Source organism: Rhipicephalus sanguineus, chromosome 8, assembly GCF_013339695.2.
Source record: "Rhipicephalus sanguineus isolate Rsan-2018 chromosome 8, BIME_Rsan_1.4, whole genome shotgun sequence".
In the NCBI taxonomy this organism is placed as follows: domain Eukaryota; kingdom Metazoa; phylum Arthropoda; class Arachnida; order Ixodida; family Ixodidae; genus Rhipicephalus; species Rhipicephalus sanguineus.
The window spans coordinates 96,226,288-96,239,691 of NC_051183.1; the positions used below are offsets into that span (position 1 = coordinate 96,226,288).

Genomic DNA, 13,404 nt, shown 5'->3' on the forward strand with positions numbered 1-13,404 from the left:
GTCTTCACAAAAAACCTGCTCCTTATTCTTTTTGTGTTTGACTGGTTACACTTGAAGGAAAAAATTGATGTGTTCGCAAAGGTGGCAACGCAAATGACCTTAACGTTACATCTGTATTTCTCTTGCACCACTCTGAGATATTAACGAAGTATCAGCTGCTTTATTTTGGCATAGCCGCGTCCACTGAGTTAATTTGGGGTGAAAATTGGACAAAAAGAATGTGCGACCAATGGAAGACTTAGGGGCCCGAGAGTGGCACTAGCACTGACTGTGTTCGTAAACTTCTGATTAACTGTGAGCTATCACCTCTTCTTCTCAGTCGATGTATTGATCCTTGTAACCCCAGCCGAAAGATTTCTACACCTAACGTAATTTTTCGTTGCATCCGGGGTATACGGAGCATCGGCACCCATTTGACGATGCGATGATATTGTGTAATGGCGTCATCACATGACGTCAACTTATCTGATGCCATATTGAGGTCACAATTAAATTCTGGTAACAGGTGACGCAATGACGAAGTTACACGATGACGTCATCAAACCGTAATCTTTGATCGCGTGATACTGTGTGAGAGCATGCCCCTGCAGCAACTAATACTTGGAGGGCGCGAATCGCTCAGGTGGTGCTACACTAAGTACTAATTACAGTAACCAATACAGAGTGGTAACAATGATCAGGTGGTGTAATTGCAGCAGACAGTCTTCCACTGCGTTTCCATTTGCAGGCGAGCCATGGGTACATTCTACGGTCACGTTCTTCCGGGCGTCATTATGTTTGCCTTCGGCACGTGGTGGTCGCTACGGACATGGCGTCGGCATGCCAGGTGCCGCGCCACCGGGGAGCGCTTTGTGGCCAGTGCATCCGCGGGACGCGCTGAAGGCGTGGCCAAGGTAGCCGCGGCGACATTGGGCTTGGCCACTGAGGTATGTGACAAGCATTCACGTAATTTCGGGCAAAAGATATCAACACGACGGCTTTTGACAGCGAAGCCGTGTGTGGCTAGGCCGTGTCTGTGCGTGCGCGCGAAAAACCCTACCGCAGGTATGTGACGCACAAATTGGGCAAAGCCCACTACTCACCACTGGTCCACTCAATATGAAGAAGGGAGCAAACGGGTGACAAACACCAGTTAAGTTTAGAAGGTGAGAAAGCTGGGCGAGTTTGTACTGATCCATGAAGGTACTTGGAAGGCGCAGAACGCACAAAACACAGAAGAACTAGATAAGAAGAGCGCGCCAAAAGCTAGACAAGACGAACACCAGTTAGGGTCGTGAACGAAGCACCGAGCGCATGCTGAGACATGACGGCGCATGTCACTGCAAAGAGGCACATGAAGTTCAAATGGAAAGGTTTAACTGAGCATGCGCGAAATTCAAAAGGGGCTTTCCGAGCAGACATTTGGGAATTAGTTGCAGGATGCTTGATCGGCTAAGGTTCGAAATTCTGTATCACCTTCGAGTCGTGTCCTAAACAGCTTCGCTGGTTATCCGCCTTCGCATAGTGGAATGGCTCCCCAGTTTGTTTTGCCTTTTTCGCACACTGTTGATGGTGGGATAAACGGCATTCCTGCAGTATAAGCCGCTGATGTGAGCACGATGGGTAGAAGGAGAACGAATGAACAAAGAAAAAAGGCAGCTGTGAGAGAAGAGATAGAAGAGCGCCCGATGCAATGGTGACGACGCCTCGAAGTTTAAGGGAGTAGCGACTTGAACGTCAACCTCGCACAGCGTGACATTCAAGAGATCACGCGAATGTGCGCGTGACGTGGCTTATGTTAAGTGCGAAGTCTAGACCCATCGACACCTACGGCGGTGTCTGACGAGAGACTCTGCTGCCGCACGCAGCACGGCGTTGATTTTGCCGAATAGAAGTACTGACTCGGGGGCATAGAGGACACGCGTTTCATGAATCTTGCACCTTGGTCTGAGTTCTTATGAAGACGACTATTCATAGACGTGGCGTGTATTACGACTCCTGTGAGGAGGCGATGCACGTCGGCGATCATAGACAGCTATAGTCGGATACAACTTCAGAAGTCAGTCGCATTTCCTCCTCAAAGGCGGATGAGCACAATCCTGCACCAATGGGCGCGCACTCGGGACTGACGTCATGAGCGGGATGGCCGGTGTCTCCGCCTTCGGAGAACATCGGCGCGTGCATGAGCGGGACTATTTCTTTAGTCGCGGAGGCGATCAGCTGCCGCTCTTCACTCATGCATGTTCGAAACGGGCGACGCAAAAACAAGGGACAAAGGAAGATTACACAGCAGAGAGCGCCTTTGCGCCGCCCGTTTCGAACATGCATAACCAATTCCAACTTGCTGCCCAGGCATCAATTCTTCTGCTCTTTAGTCATCTGGGCGCACGCGGCCTCTCCTGACTTCTTAAGTTGTATCCGACTATAGGCATTGCAAAGGGACAACTGCAAGGACGCTGGTATATATATATATATATATATATATATATATATATATATATATATATATATATATATATATATATATATATATATACCAGCGTCCTCGCAGTTAATATATATATATATATATATATACCTTACACCGTGCCCATGAGCCACCGCGGCGGCTTACAGGCGCTTCTGGCACTGCTTGTAATACCAGCGTCCATGCACTTGTCCCTTTGCAATGCCTATAGTCGGATACAACTTAAGAAGTCAGGAGAGGCCGCGCTCGCCCAGAACATATATATATATATATATATATATATATATATATATATATATATATATATATATATGAGTGAGAAGAAGGACTCACGTACGAAATGTAGTTTTGTTAACGTTTCGGCTGACGAAGGCTGGCCCACCAGCCGAAACGTTAATAAAACTACATTTCGTACGTCAGTCCTTCTTCTCACTCATCTGTCGTACCGGACCCATCGATCTTCATACCCAAAGTATATATATATATATATATATATCTTACATCGTGTTTACAGATCATAGTGCTTTGCTGCTGACCTTGAAGACGCGGGTTCGATCCCGGTAGCGGCGGTCGTATTTTGATGGAGGCGCATTGCTACAGTCGGGTCTACTCTGCGATGCCAGAGCACGTTAAAGAACCCCAGGTGTCGGCCTTATCCGGAGCCCTCCACTACGGCGTCTCCCATAGCCTGAGTCGCCTTTCGATGTTAAACGCGATAAATAAGGCGGTGGTGCTGGCAAAATGTGCGGCACAGTTTGTAGATATGTTGCAGTGTCTATTCGGTCGAGCGAATTCTGGTGGGTCGCGGATGGGGCTTGATTTTCCTTGCATGATCTTCAGCGTAATGGCGTGGAAACGCGAGAAAAGACAAGAGGGGACACAGACAAGCGCTATCGACGTCCCCTGTTGTCTTTTGTCGTGTTTCAGCGCTATTACGCGTGAGTACTTGCGGACTATGGAAATGCCCGATCGCAACAACACCAAGACGAAAAAGATTGCAGGCGCCTACCCCTAAATCCTTATGCAAGAATATCAGTGATTACATGCTCTGGGAGCTGTCAAAATGCGTTCTGCATCACTGCTACTTTTAGACGCCGTGCAGATGCTCACAGAGGGCCATGTATTCAAACTGCCATCCAGGGGAGGAGCCAGCATTTTATTTTGACGGAGAATGAAGCTGCGGTATTTTATTTAATAACAGAGAGCTGAGCTAGTTGGTAAGTATTCATTCTAAAGATACAGGGCGTGCAAACACGGACACACCACGGCGTTTGTGGTGTCGTGACTTCTTTATTGTGTGTCTCTGTTTACACGCCCTGTCTTCTACAGCGAAAGCTGTTATGAGATCACAACAAGGGCGGTTTTTGGCGCCGTAGTTGTGCGCCGTCGCCGGCGTCCGTAACTACTATCGCTCAAAATAAGAAAAAAAGAACGAAATAAGAAAAAAATTCCAGGATGAAACGAGGTTCGAAACTGGGCCCTCTGCGTGGGAGCCCAGTGTTCTACCTCAGAGCCATGCCGGTGCTTGAAACTGCGTTGTAAAAAGACCCTCTACAGGCTTCATGTCGGGAAGGAACCACATTAACATATGCACTATAGCGTGGTAGAAGAGTAAAATAACAACCAAGCGTCACAAAACGCAAATTTTGTAACCAAGCGTCACACAATGCGAATTGCGCAACGAGTGGGTTGTTGAATGCTTCCAACCCATTACAAAGGGCTCTCCCATAATTCCTCATCGTCATCAGCCACAGCATCAATAAAGTGCACATAATGCCTTAAAGGTGCTTAGCGGGTACCACGATTGTCCGCAGAATGAAGAAAAATGAAATAGGGGCTGCTTCCCTACTTCAAATAAATTGATCATTTATAGCGTAGTGGGTTCCTCGCAAGTGCACTTCTATAGGTTGCCAAGGAAGCCCATAAGGCTCCCATGATGCATTTCCTCAGGCTTTCATTAAAGTTCTTTCCATGTCTCTCTTACTCACGTTGACCTATGTTATATAGCGTGGTGGGAGAGTAAAATAACGACCGGGCGTCACACGATGCGAATTACGTAACTAGTGAGTCGTTTAAAGCTTCCAACCCATCACGAATAGCTCAGCCATAATTCTTCATCGTCATCAAGCGTCGCATCGAGAAACAGCACGTAATGCCTTACATATGGTAACTCGTTTCTCCGCAGAATGACGAATAATGTCGTGGTAGGTGCTTCCCAACTTCACAAAAATTATGATTTGTGCCGTAGTGGGTACGTTGCTAATGTACTTGCATTAGTAGCCACAAGCGAGTTTAGAACGGGCTCTAAAAATGCCGCTCTTCTAGCTTTCGCTGTGACTGGGCTGCGCTTTCCGCGCAGGCCTGGCGTTTTTTTAGAATGAAGTTGGGGTACTTCCTCTATACGCATGTGTGTGTCTTTGTGTGTGTGTGTCTATGTATAGATACATATAAACACAAACTGCTAATGTTTGGGATGTCTAGAACACTCCCTTCCTGAACCCCGCTGCGCCTCTGCCACTGTTCTTAGTAAATAGAATACATACAAGTAAGCCTGGATGCATTTCACTCGTTTTTGACTTGCAGATTCGAAAATGCATATCTAAGGGAGAGTGGGCTCCTAGAAACTGGCATCACATGGCCACCTACGTGTTTTGCGGTTTGAGCGGGCCGGTGGATCTGCTCTCTTCGTGGACACGGGGACCCGGCCTTCTGCCACCAGACTGCGACTACGCCGCGCTGCTACTCTCCTTCGTGGGCGAAGGGCTCGTGTTCCACGTGCACTCGCACGGCAGGGCGCCGCTCGACGTGCTGGTGCACGAGCTGCTCGTCTACGTCATCGTGGCGCAGGCAGCCTGCCTCGCCGTCGAAATGGCGCGGCGATCGAGCGTGGTGGCGGCGCTCGCGAGAGGATTCTGCGCAGTTTTGCAGGTGAGTGCGCGCGGCGGCGGCAACTACCGCAACACAACTGCGCCTGAAAACGGGCACAGTGCCGTGGCCTGACGTGCAGCCTGATTTGGCTTGATATTTCAAATAATATAAAACCTCTTGAAGTTTCTACTTCACAAATGATCAAGCGTTTGAATTAAAGGGGTACTGACACAAAAATTTTGACCTCGCGTTTATTTGCTGCAATGTGCTGCTGGGGGCCCGTTAGTCGTAACACGGCACATCGTTTGCTGCAGCGCGCGTCAGATAATTAGTCACAGGCTCCTCATTACTGACCAGTGTCAGTTTCGTTTTCAAAAACGACAAGCCTCCGGGTGCAACTATCACCACCTAGCGGGTGCAGCGCTCGACACGTCAGCACATAGAACTGTGACGCACTTCCGCATGGTTCGCGAGCAGTCGCCGAGAAGTAGGCTGCTGGAGCAAACGCGGCAAAAAAAACAAAAAAAAAAAACATGGAGGTTATGACGTCATCATAACTTGTTGCAGCGTGATCACGTGAGCGAATACACTTCAGAAGGGAGAACATTTGGGCGTGTTGGTTGTTCATCGTTCTTCAGAAACCATAGCGCAATAAAGAACACGGGACAAGAAAGAGACCAAGAAAAGCGCTTGTCCAGGTCTCTTTCTTGTCCCGCGTTCTTTATTGCACTATGGTTTCTGAGGAACGTGAGGGAAGAAGCGGTCCCCAAGGGTCCCCTTTGAGGGTGCCTGTAGCGCGAGGATGTCGATCGCTCACGCAAACTTCAAAATTCAGTTAAAATAACTTCCAAGCTATATTCGCTGTTGGTATTTTGCAGATGATATACACATGTTCACCGGGATCGATCCCGCCTGCTAGCTCGGCCGCGAAATATTGTGTCAGTACAGCTTAAGTTGCATGTCACACCATCAAGTAAAAAAATTACAGCACATCCACGGGTGAATGATGAAGAGCTTGGGCGAAGCTCCTGAAGCAATCATGGTCTCGGGATCCGCGTCCCGAGCCCGTTTCGCAGCGGCGTCCTTGGCGCGCACCGTCGCGGGATCCGCCTGGCTGCCGCCAAGCGAGCGCCCGCCGCTGCGCATCTTCCATGCTCCACCAACGATCCGACACGTACGGCGACGATCCAGGAGAACGAGAGAGGCGCTCGCTACCCGCGTATCCTCGCGCAGCAGCCAATCGGAGAGCAGCGGCACTTCTAGCGCCATCTAGTGTCGATGCACACAAGCGCCATATTGCACACAATTCTATTGGATTAACGCCATCGAGGAAATGAGATGAGAAATGGTGATGACCACACAGATTGTGTACAGTGCCATTTAGAATATCGTCCCTGAACTGCAGTTTGTATGTACTTCTATGAGACAGCGCCATCTATTGCATTATACGGGAGATACTGCCGTTTACGCCGGTAACGCCGGACAACGGAGACGTGGCAAGGTTAGACTAAGAGGAGCTACGCCCCTAAAAAATTGCGCACGCTCCCTTATGCATTTGTCTAAGACGACTCGAAGGCGAAAACCATCTTCTTTTTCTTCCCAGTTCCTTGTATTGTAATAATAATAATATCTGGGGTTTAACGTCCCAAAACCAAGATATGATTATGAGAGACGCCGTAGTGGAGGGCTCCGGAAATTTCGACCACCTGGGGTTCTTTAACGTGCACCTAAATCTAAGTACACGGGCCTCAGACATTTTCGCCTCCATCGAAAATGCAGCCGCCGCGGCCGGGATTTGATCCCGCGACCTTCGGGTCAGCAGTCGAGCGCCATAACCACTAGACCACCGTGGCGGGGTCAGTTCCTTGTATTGGTCGTGCCCAAACCCACCGGAATGTTTCTGCACCTCACGTGGTTTTGCACTACCTCCGGGATTCACATCTTTGACAAAGCCACGTTTTGGTGTGATGAAGTTATGGTGTGACGTCGCGATGACGTCACAAAGTTTTGCCATCTGTGAGGTCATGATGATGTCACGTGGTGACGCCGTGATGTGATGTCATCGCTCGGAGAAGGTCTCGCGGGATTTTGGACAACTGCGAGACCTTACGAGAATTACGAGACCTTTGCGAGGGCCTACGATCACAAAAAGTCTCGCGAACGGGAGCGCCAGCATAGAAAAATAACGCTTTCGCCTTCAATGCAAAATTTGACTCATAGTTGCACATGGTGACTGGCCTCAAGTGAAAAAGAAACAGGACGCATATGTAATCGAACAAACGCGTTTGCAATATGGAGCAAAGTAATGGAGCAATAAAACTTCTTTATAGAAATGTACAGTGTGTTATGCATGTATAGACACAAGTCTATAATAAATGAATAGCAGACATGCACACATCGAGTTTCTGTGCGGGGTAAGTTACACAGTCCTGAAGGTGAACTAATCTGATTTGTTACGGGTAAAGTTCAACCACGCCACTAAATCCTTGATTCGCTATGCCAAGGCTCACTTGACTCAAACGTCAGCTTATCGCGCTACAGTGACGCGCTAGTTTTATTTGCTCTGAAAGGCTTATTACGTCCATTTTACAGAAAATAAAATATTTTTGATTATGAGAGTCAAATAATTGGCCCCTCAAATGGATATGTACAAACATCAAAGGGGTTACACGATTCATCGAATGCTATACTGAAATCAATGATGCAAACATGGTACGTGTGCTATGGGCTGCTTCACTCTTTTCTACGTAGCAAACCAGTTTACACCCTTAAGGTAGTTTTGCCGTGTCTAGAAGTAACACTCTTACAGCAAGGAAAAAGGCATTTTCACGTATCAAAATTCCCTTATCATTGGGGGGGAGGAGGGTTCGCTGATATACTAAACACCCTTATCACTGAAAAACAGTGAAAAATAAAAACTACCAGTCAGGAAATATCCACTTACAGATGATATCAGGGGTGCTATGCAGGATGGCCCGAGCTTGAGTTTGCTCCGAGCTTGCACTACGGCGGTCATGACAGGAAGACAGCGCAGAGCACGCGCTTGCAGCGTTGATGAAAACGGCTGTAAGAACGAGCATGGCGTCACAAACGCATGCGCGGCATTTGCGGTGGTTTTTAAAGGAACACCGCGTGCGAACACGTCAGCGCCGCCACTCAGTCAACATGTTGACAGTGCAGCGACGTCAGCGTGATTCTCGCGCTATCTACTTGCCAACTGATCATCGCGCCTCCCGCGGGCGTGTTCGTGGGCGTTTTTCCTCTTTCGGAAAATTCTTTCGTTCCACCTGCAGCATGGAAATTTCGACACTCGAAGGCAACAAGGGCGCACGCGCAGCACTCTGGTGAAGCTCGTTTCGCTTCTCTGAATATGACAGATAAACAAATGGACAGGTTACTGCTGTACTTACATTACACGTCTGAAAGTTTTTCTGTAGTAAGAATTGGTAGAAACAGTGTCTCCACAAACAAGTAAATAGTAACATTTCTCACCGCAAATCCCACCAGGACGCTTGCTTCATAGCTTTGAGTGGTACGTCGTGAGCGCAGTGAAATTGAATGCGAGACATCGTAGCCACGTGATGATATAACATTCAGTTCTTCGTGCGTGTGTGCATAGTCTGTGAGATTAAGCTCATAGATGAATCGTGCCCCTCGCTGGCGTTGCGGCGTGAGCACTGCTCCTCCGCAAGAGCAAACGCGCTGGGCGGACCCAATCTTCGCCGCGGGCGTCTGTAAATCAAATTGATTGACGCACGAACTCAAGCACAAACTCGTTGATTCTGAAAAGGCCCCAGTTAAACTCGTGACTGCCATAGTGCCGGTGTGCATGTCAAGTGTTTCATGCAGTGGACGCTACTCAGCAGCTTCTTTGCATATAAAATAATTTGGTCAGCTTACACTACTTGTGCAAGGCTTGGCCATCGGAGGAGCTTGTGGTCACTTAGCTTCTTGGAGCTTATTACGTGGCTCGTCTACTCAGTATGCTTGGGCTGATTCGGAGTAATGACCGTGTCAGTTAGGTCTCAATATTGGTGCTATTGATTATGCAGGTCTCCACTAACGTGATATTGAATAGTCCTGTCTTAATTGTTAATGTTTTCATTAACATTAACATTTGATTTCATTAACAATAACACGGCAATAATTATTCAGGTTTAATTAGCAAGGCCCTGAATAGTACAGAGGGGCTTAGCATAAGCCCACGATCCTAATTACCATGATATCGGCGAGTAAGGTCTTGATTACTTTGGTTTTAATTACACGCTTCTAATTAGCGTCGTGCTAATTAGCATGATGTTACTTAGCTTGTTGTTAGCTTTACACGGCTTCATTAGCAAGGTCCTAGTAAGACGTGGCTTAATTAGCTCGGCCTTAGCATGATTTGGCTTAATCAGCTTCGTCATAGCATGTTTTGACTCAGCTAGGTATACCGCCCAGCCAATTAGTTAATCAGCCGGGCGCACGTGCTCTGCGAGCGAGCAGACGATGAACAAGAGGACGAAGAGGGCGCGCGCCGGCCGAGCAACGGAACTAATCTCAAAGACCACGGTGCTGATTATTCTAAAGGATTCTTAGAGCAGACATTAAAAGCTTGAAAATGAATTCAAACGGCCCGCGCACACATAGAAAATATAGTTAGTAGAACTTTCTGCCAGTTTTCTTGCATGGGCGCACTTCTGCACTCAGTGGAACGACAAACGAATGAAAGAAGGTGCCTCTAGTTTGAAGACAACACCCAACCTTCTCGACCGCCCTTCACGTGACACCGCGTTCCATCGTAACCAATGGAACAGAATCCAGAACGCGCGCAAAGGGATGGATTTCAACTTCTCGTACTGTTAGCTCGTTCAAAAGGGGGTGTCGCCAGAGCTCGGAAAGATCTTGAGTTTCGCCAAACTCGGACCATCCTGCATAGCACCCGAGCATAGAAAGTGCACGCATGCACCGAACCATACGCACAACACAGCGTATTGTATACCTCAGGGACGTAGCGCTCGCGATACACAGCCTTACACAGACTATCTGGTACATATAGCCATGGTATCTTGAGTCACCGATGAGTGCCGGTGGGGATATTACAGTTCCGCATAAGTGAACAATAAACATTCACAGAATACGCGTAAATTGATGGTGTGCTTGTAGAAAGTCCTAAAGGAGACAGATCTGTTAGTCTAAACCAGAGGTCTCAAGCTCCCCCCAGCCAGCGGGCGGCAGTCCTGCAATTCACCAAACGTTACCATTTCACCATTTCAAAAAAAAAAAAAAACCTTTCCAATATCTTATATACGGGTCATTTCTGGAGGAGATTTGGCGCCAGGATTAAAACATGTCTATACCGATCGCCAAAATGACCAAAATCTGTCGATACTGAAATACAGTTTTTCTTTCACGGTTTTATTTCAACACACGGTCACCACAAGGGGTACCTCACAAAAACAAAGCTTTAGACCAGTCGTACCTGTGTAGCTTACGAACATACTTACGGAGACAGTCATGTGCGCACCGCGGGCTGGAAGCGAGAGGTTCGCGGGCCACGTGCTTGAGACCACTGATCTAAACTTTTCATTCAGCGAATCCCAATTATCATCTGGCACTCTGTCGTGTGGGCTAAAGGTACTTCAATAAACTACAACACCCTTAGCTCTCAAAAGCTGTTTCAGGTAATACATTAACCCTTATGCAAACCAGAAGGCTATTTGGCGAAGCAAACAACCTTACATCCCCATTTTCGCGAACTCTGGTTAGGCCAAAGGCGGTTTTGCTTGCTTAAAATCGCTTTAAGGGTGCAAAGTGGTTTACAGTCAATATTGCTATGGCCCTTGGCCTAAATACTGCTTCTATAGTACTTGGAAATGGAGAGTTGATTTGGGAATCCGTGATTCTTTTCTATTATAATAAGGTACGTGTTTCATAACTACTGAACGTCACTATACGTTACTATAGAACACACAGGCTGCGGCAATCACTGCTTTGTTTGTGCCGAAACTGTGGACGAGTAAATGGTGAACAGTCCTATAAGTAATGATTAAACAATCTAAGGTTATATTGGCGTCACGCTTGCCTTAGGACCAGAGTGGGGTTCCCGAGTTCTGACTGCTGTGGCTTGTGGATGACACAGTTCTCATCCAGAAAAAATACTTACGTGGTGAAACTTGTGGTGCACAAAAAAGACACAGACGAAGCAAGTGACGACTGGAAGATGCGCTTCGTCCAGTCGCCACTTTCTTTGTCCGTGTCTTTTTTGTGCACCACAAGTTTCACCATTTATCACCACCAGAAAGCCCATTCTTACGTCCTTTCAAAATACTAACGCCTGTGAATGAAACTGATATGGCACCTACTGCTTTCAATAATTGCTGGTGGAATAAAGCACAAACACACCAACCTCTTTCGATGGCTCTTGTGGAACACATTGCTCAGTTTGTTTAAAGGAATTGATAGAATCTGCTTTAGGCAGTTTTAGCAAACTTAATCATAAACACGGACATGTCCAAGTAATATTCAAGCGAAGTGTAGAAGTGCTCTACTTAGCAAATGCTATCACAGTAAGACTGCGCGCCGTATTTCGCGACTTACCGCCAGCTTCCAAATGCTCGAACACTTTACAAAGAGTAACTTCTGATCCGGCTTTTTGTTTGGCAGAGTTATTACGTACAAAGGACTTCGCAGGGTTCCTTATTAGGGAGGCGAAGTCTCACTGCAGCCCCCCCCCCCTCCTCCCCTCTCTCCCCCGTTGGTCGCGCTCGGGAGAAAACAAGCGTCGCAGTGGTTGAAAAAATGAAATCGAAGCGGTGACGTGTTCTTCCCACAACGGCATGCCTTCTATTCTCGGCTTTATGGGGCTGAAAATGGGAAGTAAAGAACCCTTGGAATGAAGCATCAATGTTCCTCGGCGGTCATTATCGTCATTAAGCTGCATGGCCTTAACCTTGCACGCTAAACAATGGCAAGCAGGTCCGACTCCCCCCCCCCCTTTCTCCTTTCGTGCTCACGACTATGGTTACGTACATTGACTGAAGAAAAATCTTGTTGATTGAGTTACCAGCTTATATGTGCTAAGGAAGGACCATGTAGCTCAAGTTAAAAGTTGCCATTTCATTTAATGGCACTTATTATTGTGCCGCAGTCCTGGATTAACACTTCCTCTCTCGGCTATGGGTATACGAGAACCAAATCAAAGTGACACTGGTGATTAAATAAATTGTAGGTACAAAGGACAGTTATGACCAGAGAGCCCGACACTGGTCCCAGCAATGCAATCTCCTATTCACACTGTGCCCACGCCATAACTCTTCGTAACCGTCACTCCTTCCCTTAACCAGAGGCGGAGTAGCGGGTGGCAAGTGTTGATGTAAGGTAGTCGTCTCCGTAATTCTCAAATTTTGTGCTTTCCTCCTCTCTCTCTCTCCGGAGGCTTTTTGGTCGATGGATCGGCCAATGTTACCGCTGGGAGCGTAAACTCTTTTTTCGGTTGCCTGATTGCACAGGGCACATGGCTCATCCAGATCGCCTTCTTGCTGTTCGACCCCCGCGAAGGGAAACGCTGGGACCCTCGGAGTGGGCGCGACGCCATGCTGGCGGCCGCCATCTTCCCTGTCCACGTGGTTGCCGCGTTGGTTTACGTGTGCCTGTTGGGAACAGTGTTCTCTCGCCGAGCCGACGTTGCCTACTCCAGACTTCCACAGGAGGCGGACAAAGGAGAAGGAGCACTGCCTGACCGCGGCATCGGTGCGACCCGGCATTCTTGCATGCCCTAATTCCCTGATGCTCAGATGTTCGTGAAGGGATGTGTCTGTGAGAATCGGACATCCATTAGCGAGAGCCATAGATAGTAGTAAACTATAGCGGGGCTTGCCTCATATGTGGCGTACAATATTGACCAGAGTGACACAGCAGTTCAATATTGACTACAATGTTGACCTGCTGTGGTGCTGCGATCATTCAAACGTCATGAAAATGATGGCAGTATATGGGATTTCCCTGTGTGTCGAACTTATGACGTCAAACACACTTGTGGCTTTGCTTATTGTTGTGTTTTGTCTTTTCTTTCGTATAAAAGAATGGCTCGTTATGACCTCGTGAACTGA

General features: G+C 47.7%; 1 protein-coding gene across 1 annotated transcript; it reads left to right on the forward strand.

Moving 5' to 3' along the window:
• Positions 1 to 730: 730 nt before the first annotated feature.
• Positions 731 to 13,074, forward strand: LOC119403400 (transmembrane protein 45B-like). The gene is made up of 3 exons (XM_037670338.2): positions 731 to 926; positions 5,030 to 5,374; positions 12,805 to 13,074. Exons 1-3 carry the CDS (start codon positions 735 to 737, stop codon positions 13,072 to 13,074), a joined length of 807 nt encoding a protein of 268 aa, XP_037526266.1. The 5' UTR covers positions 731 to 734.
• The last annotated feature ends 330 nt before the right edge of the window (positions 13,075 to 13,404 follow it).

Bases quoted from the DNA above. Each gene is read 5' to 3' on its own strand.
- LOC119403400 (XM_037670338.2), top strand. From the start codon at position 735: ATGGGTACATTCTACGGTCACGTTCTTCCGGGCGTCATTATGTTTGCC. The intron at 927-5,029 runs GTATGTGACAAG...TTTGACTTGCAG, and splicing joins CATTGGGCTTGGCCACTGAG to ATTCGAAAATGCATATCTAA. The intron at 5,375-12,804 runs GTGAGTGCGCGC...CTGATTGCACAG, and splicing joins GATTCTGCGCAGTTTTGCAG to GGCACATGGCTCATCCAGAT.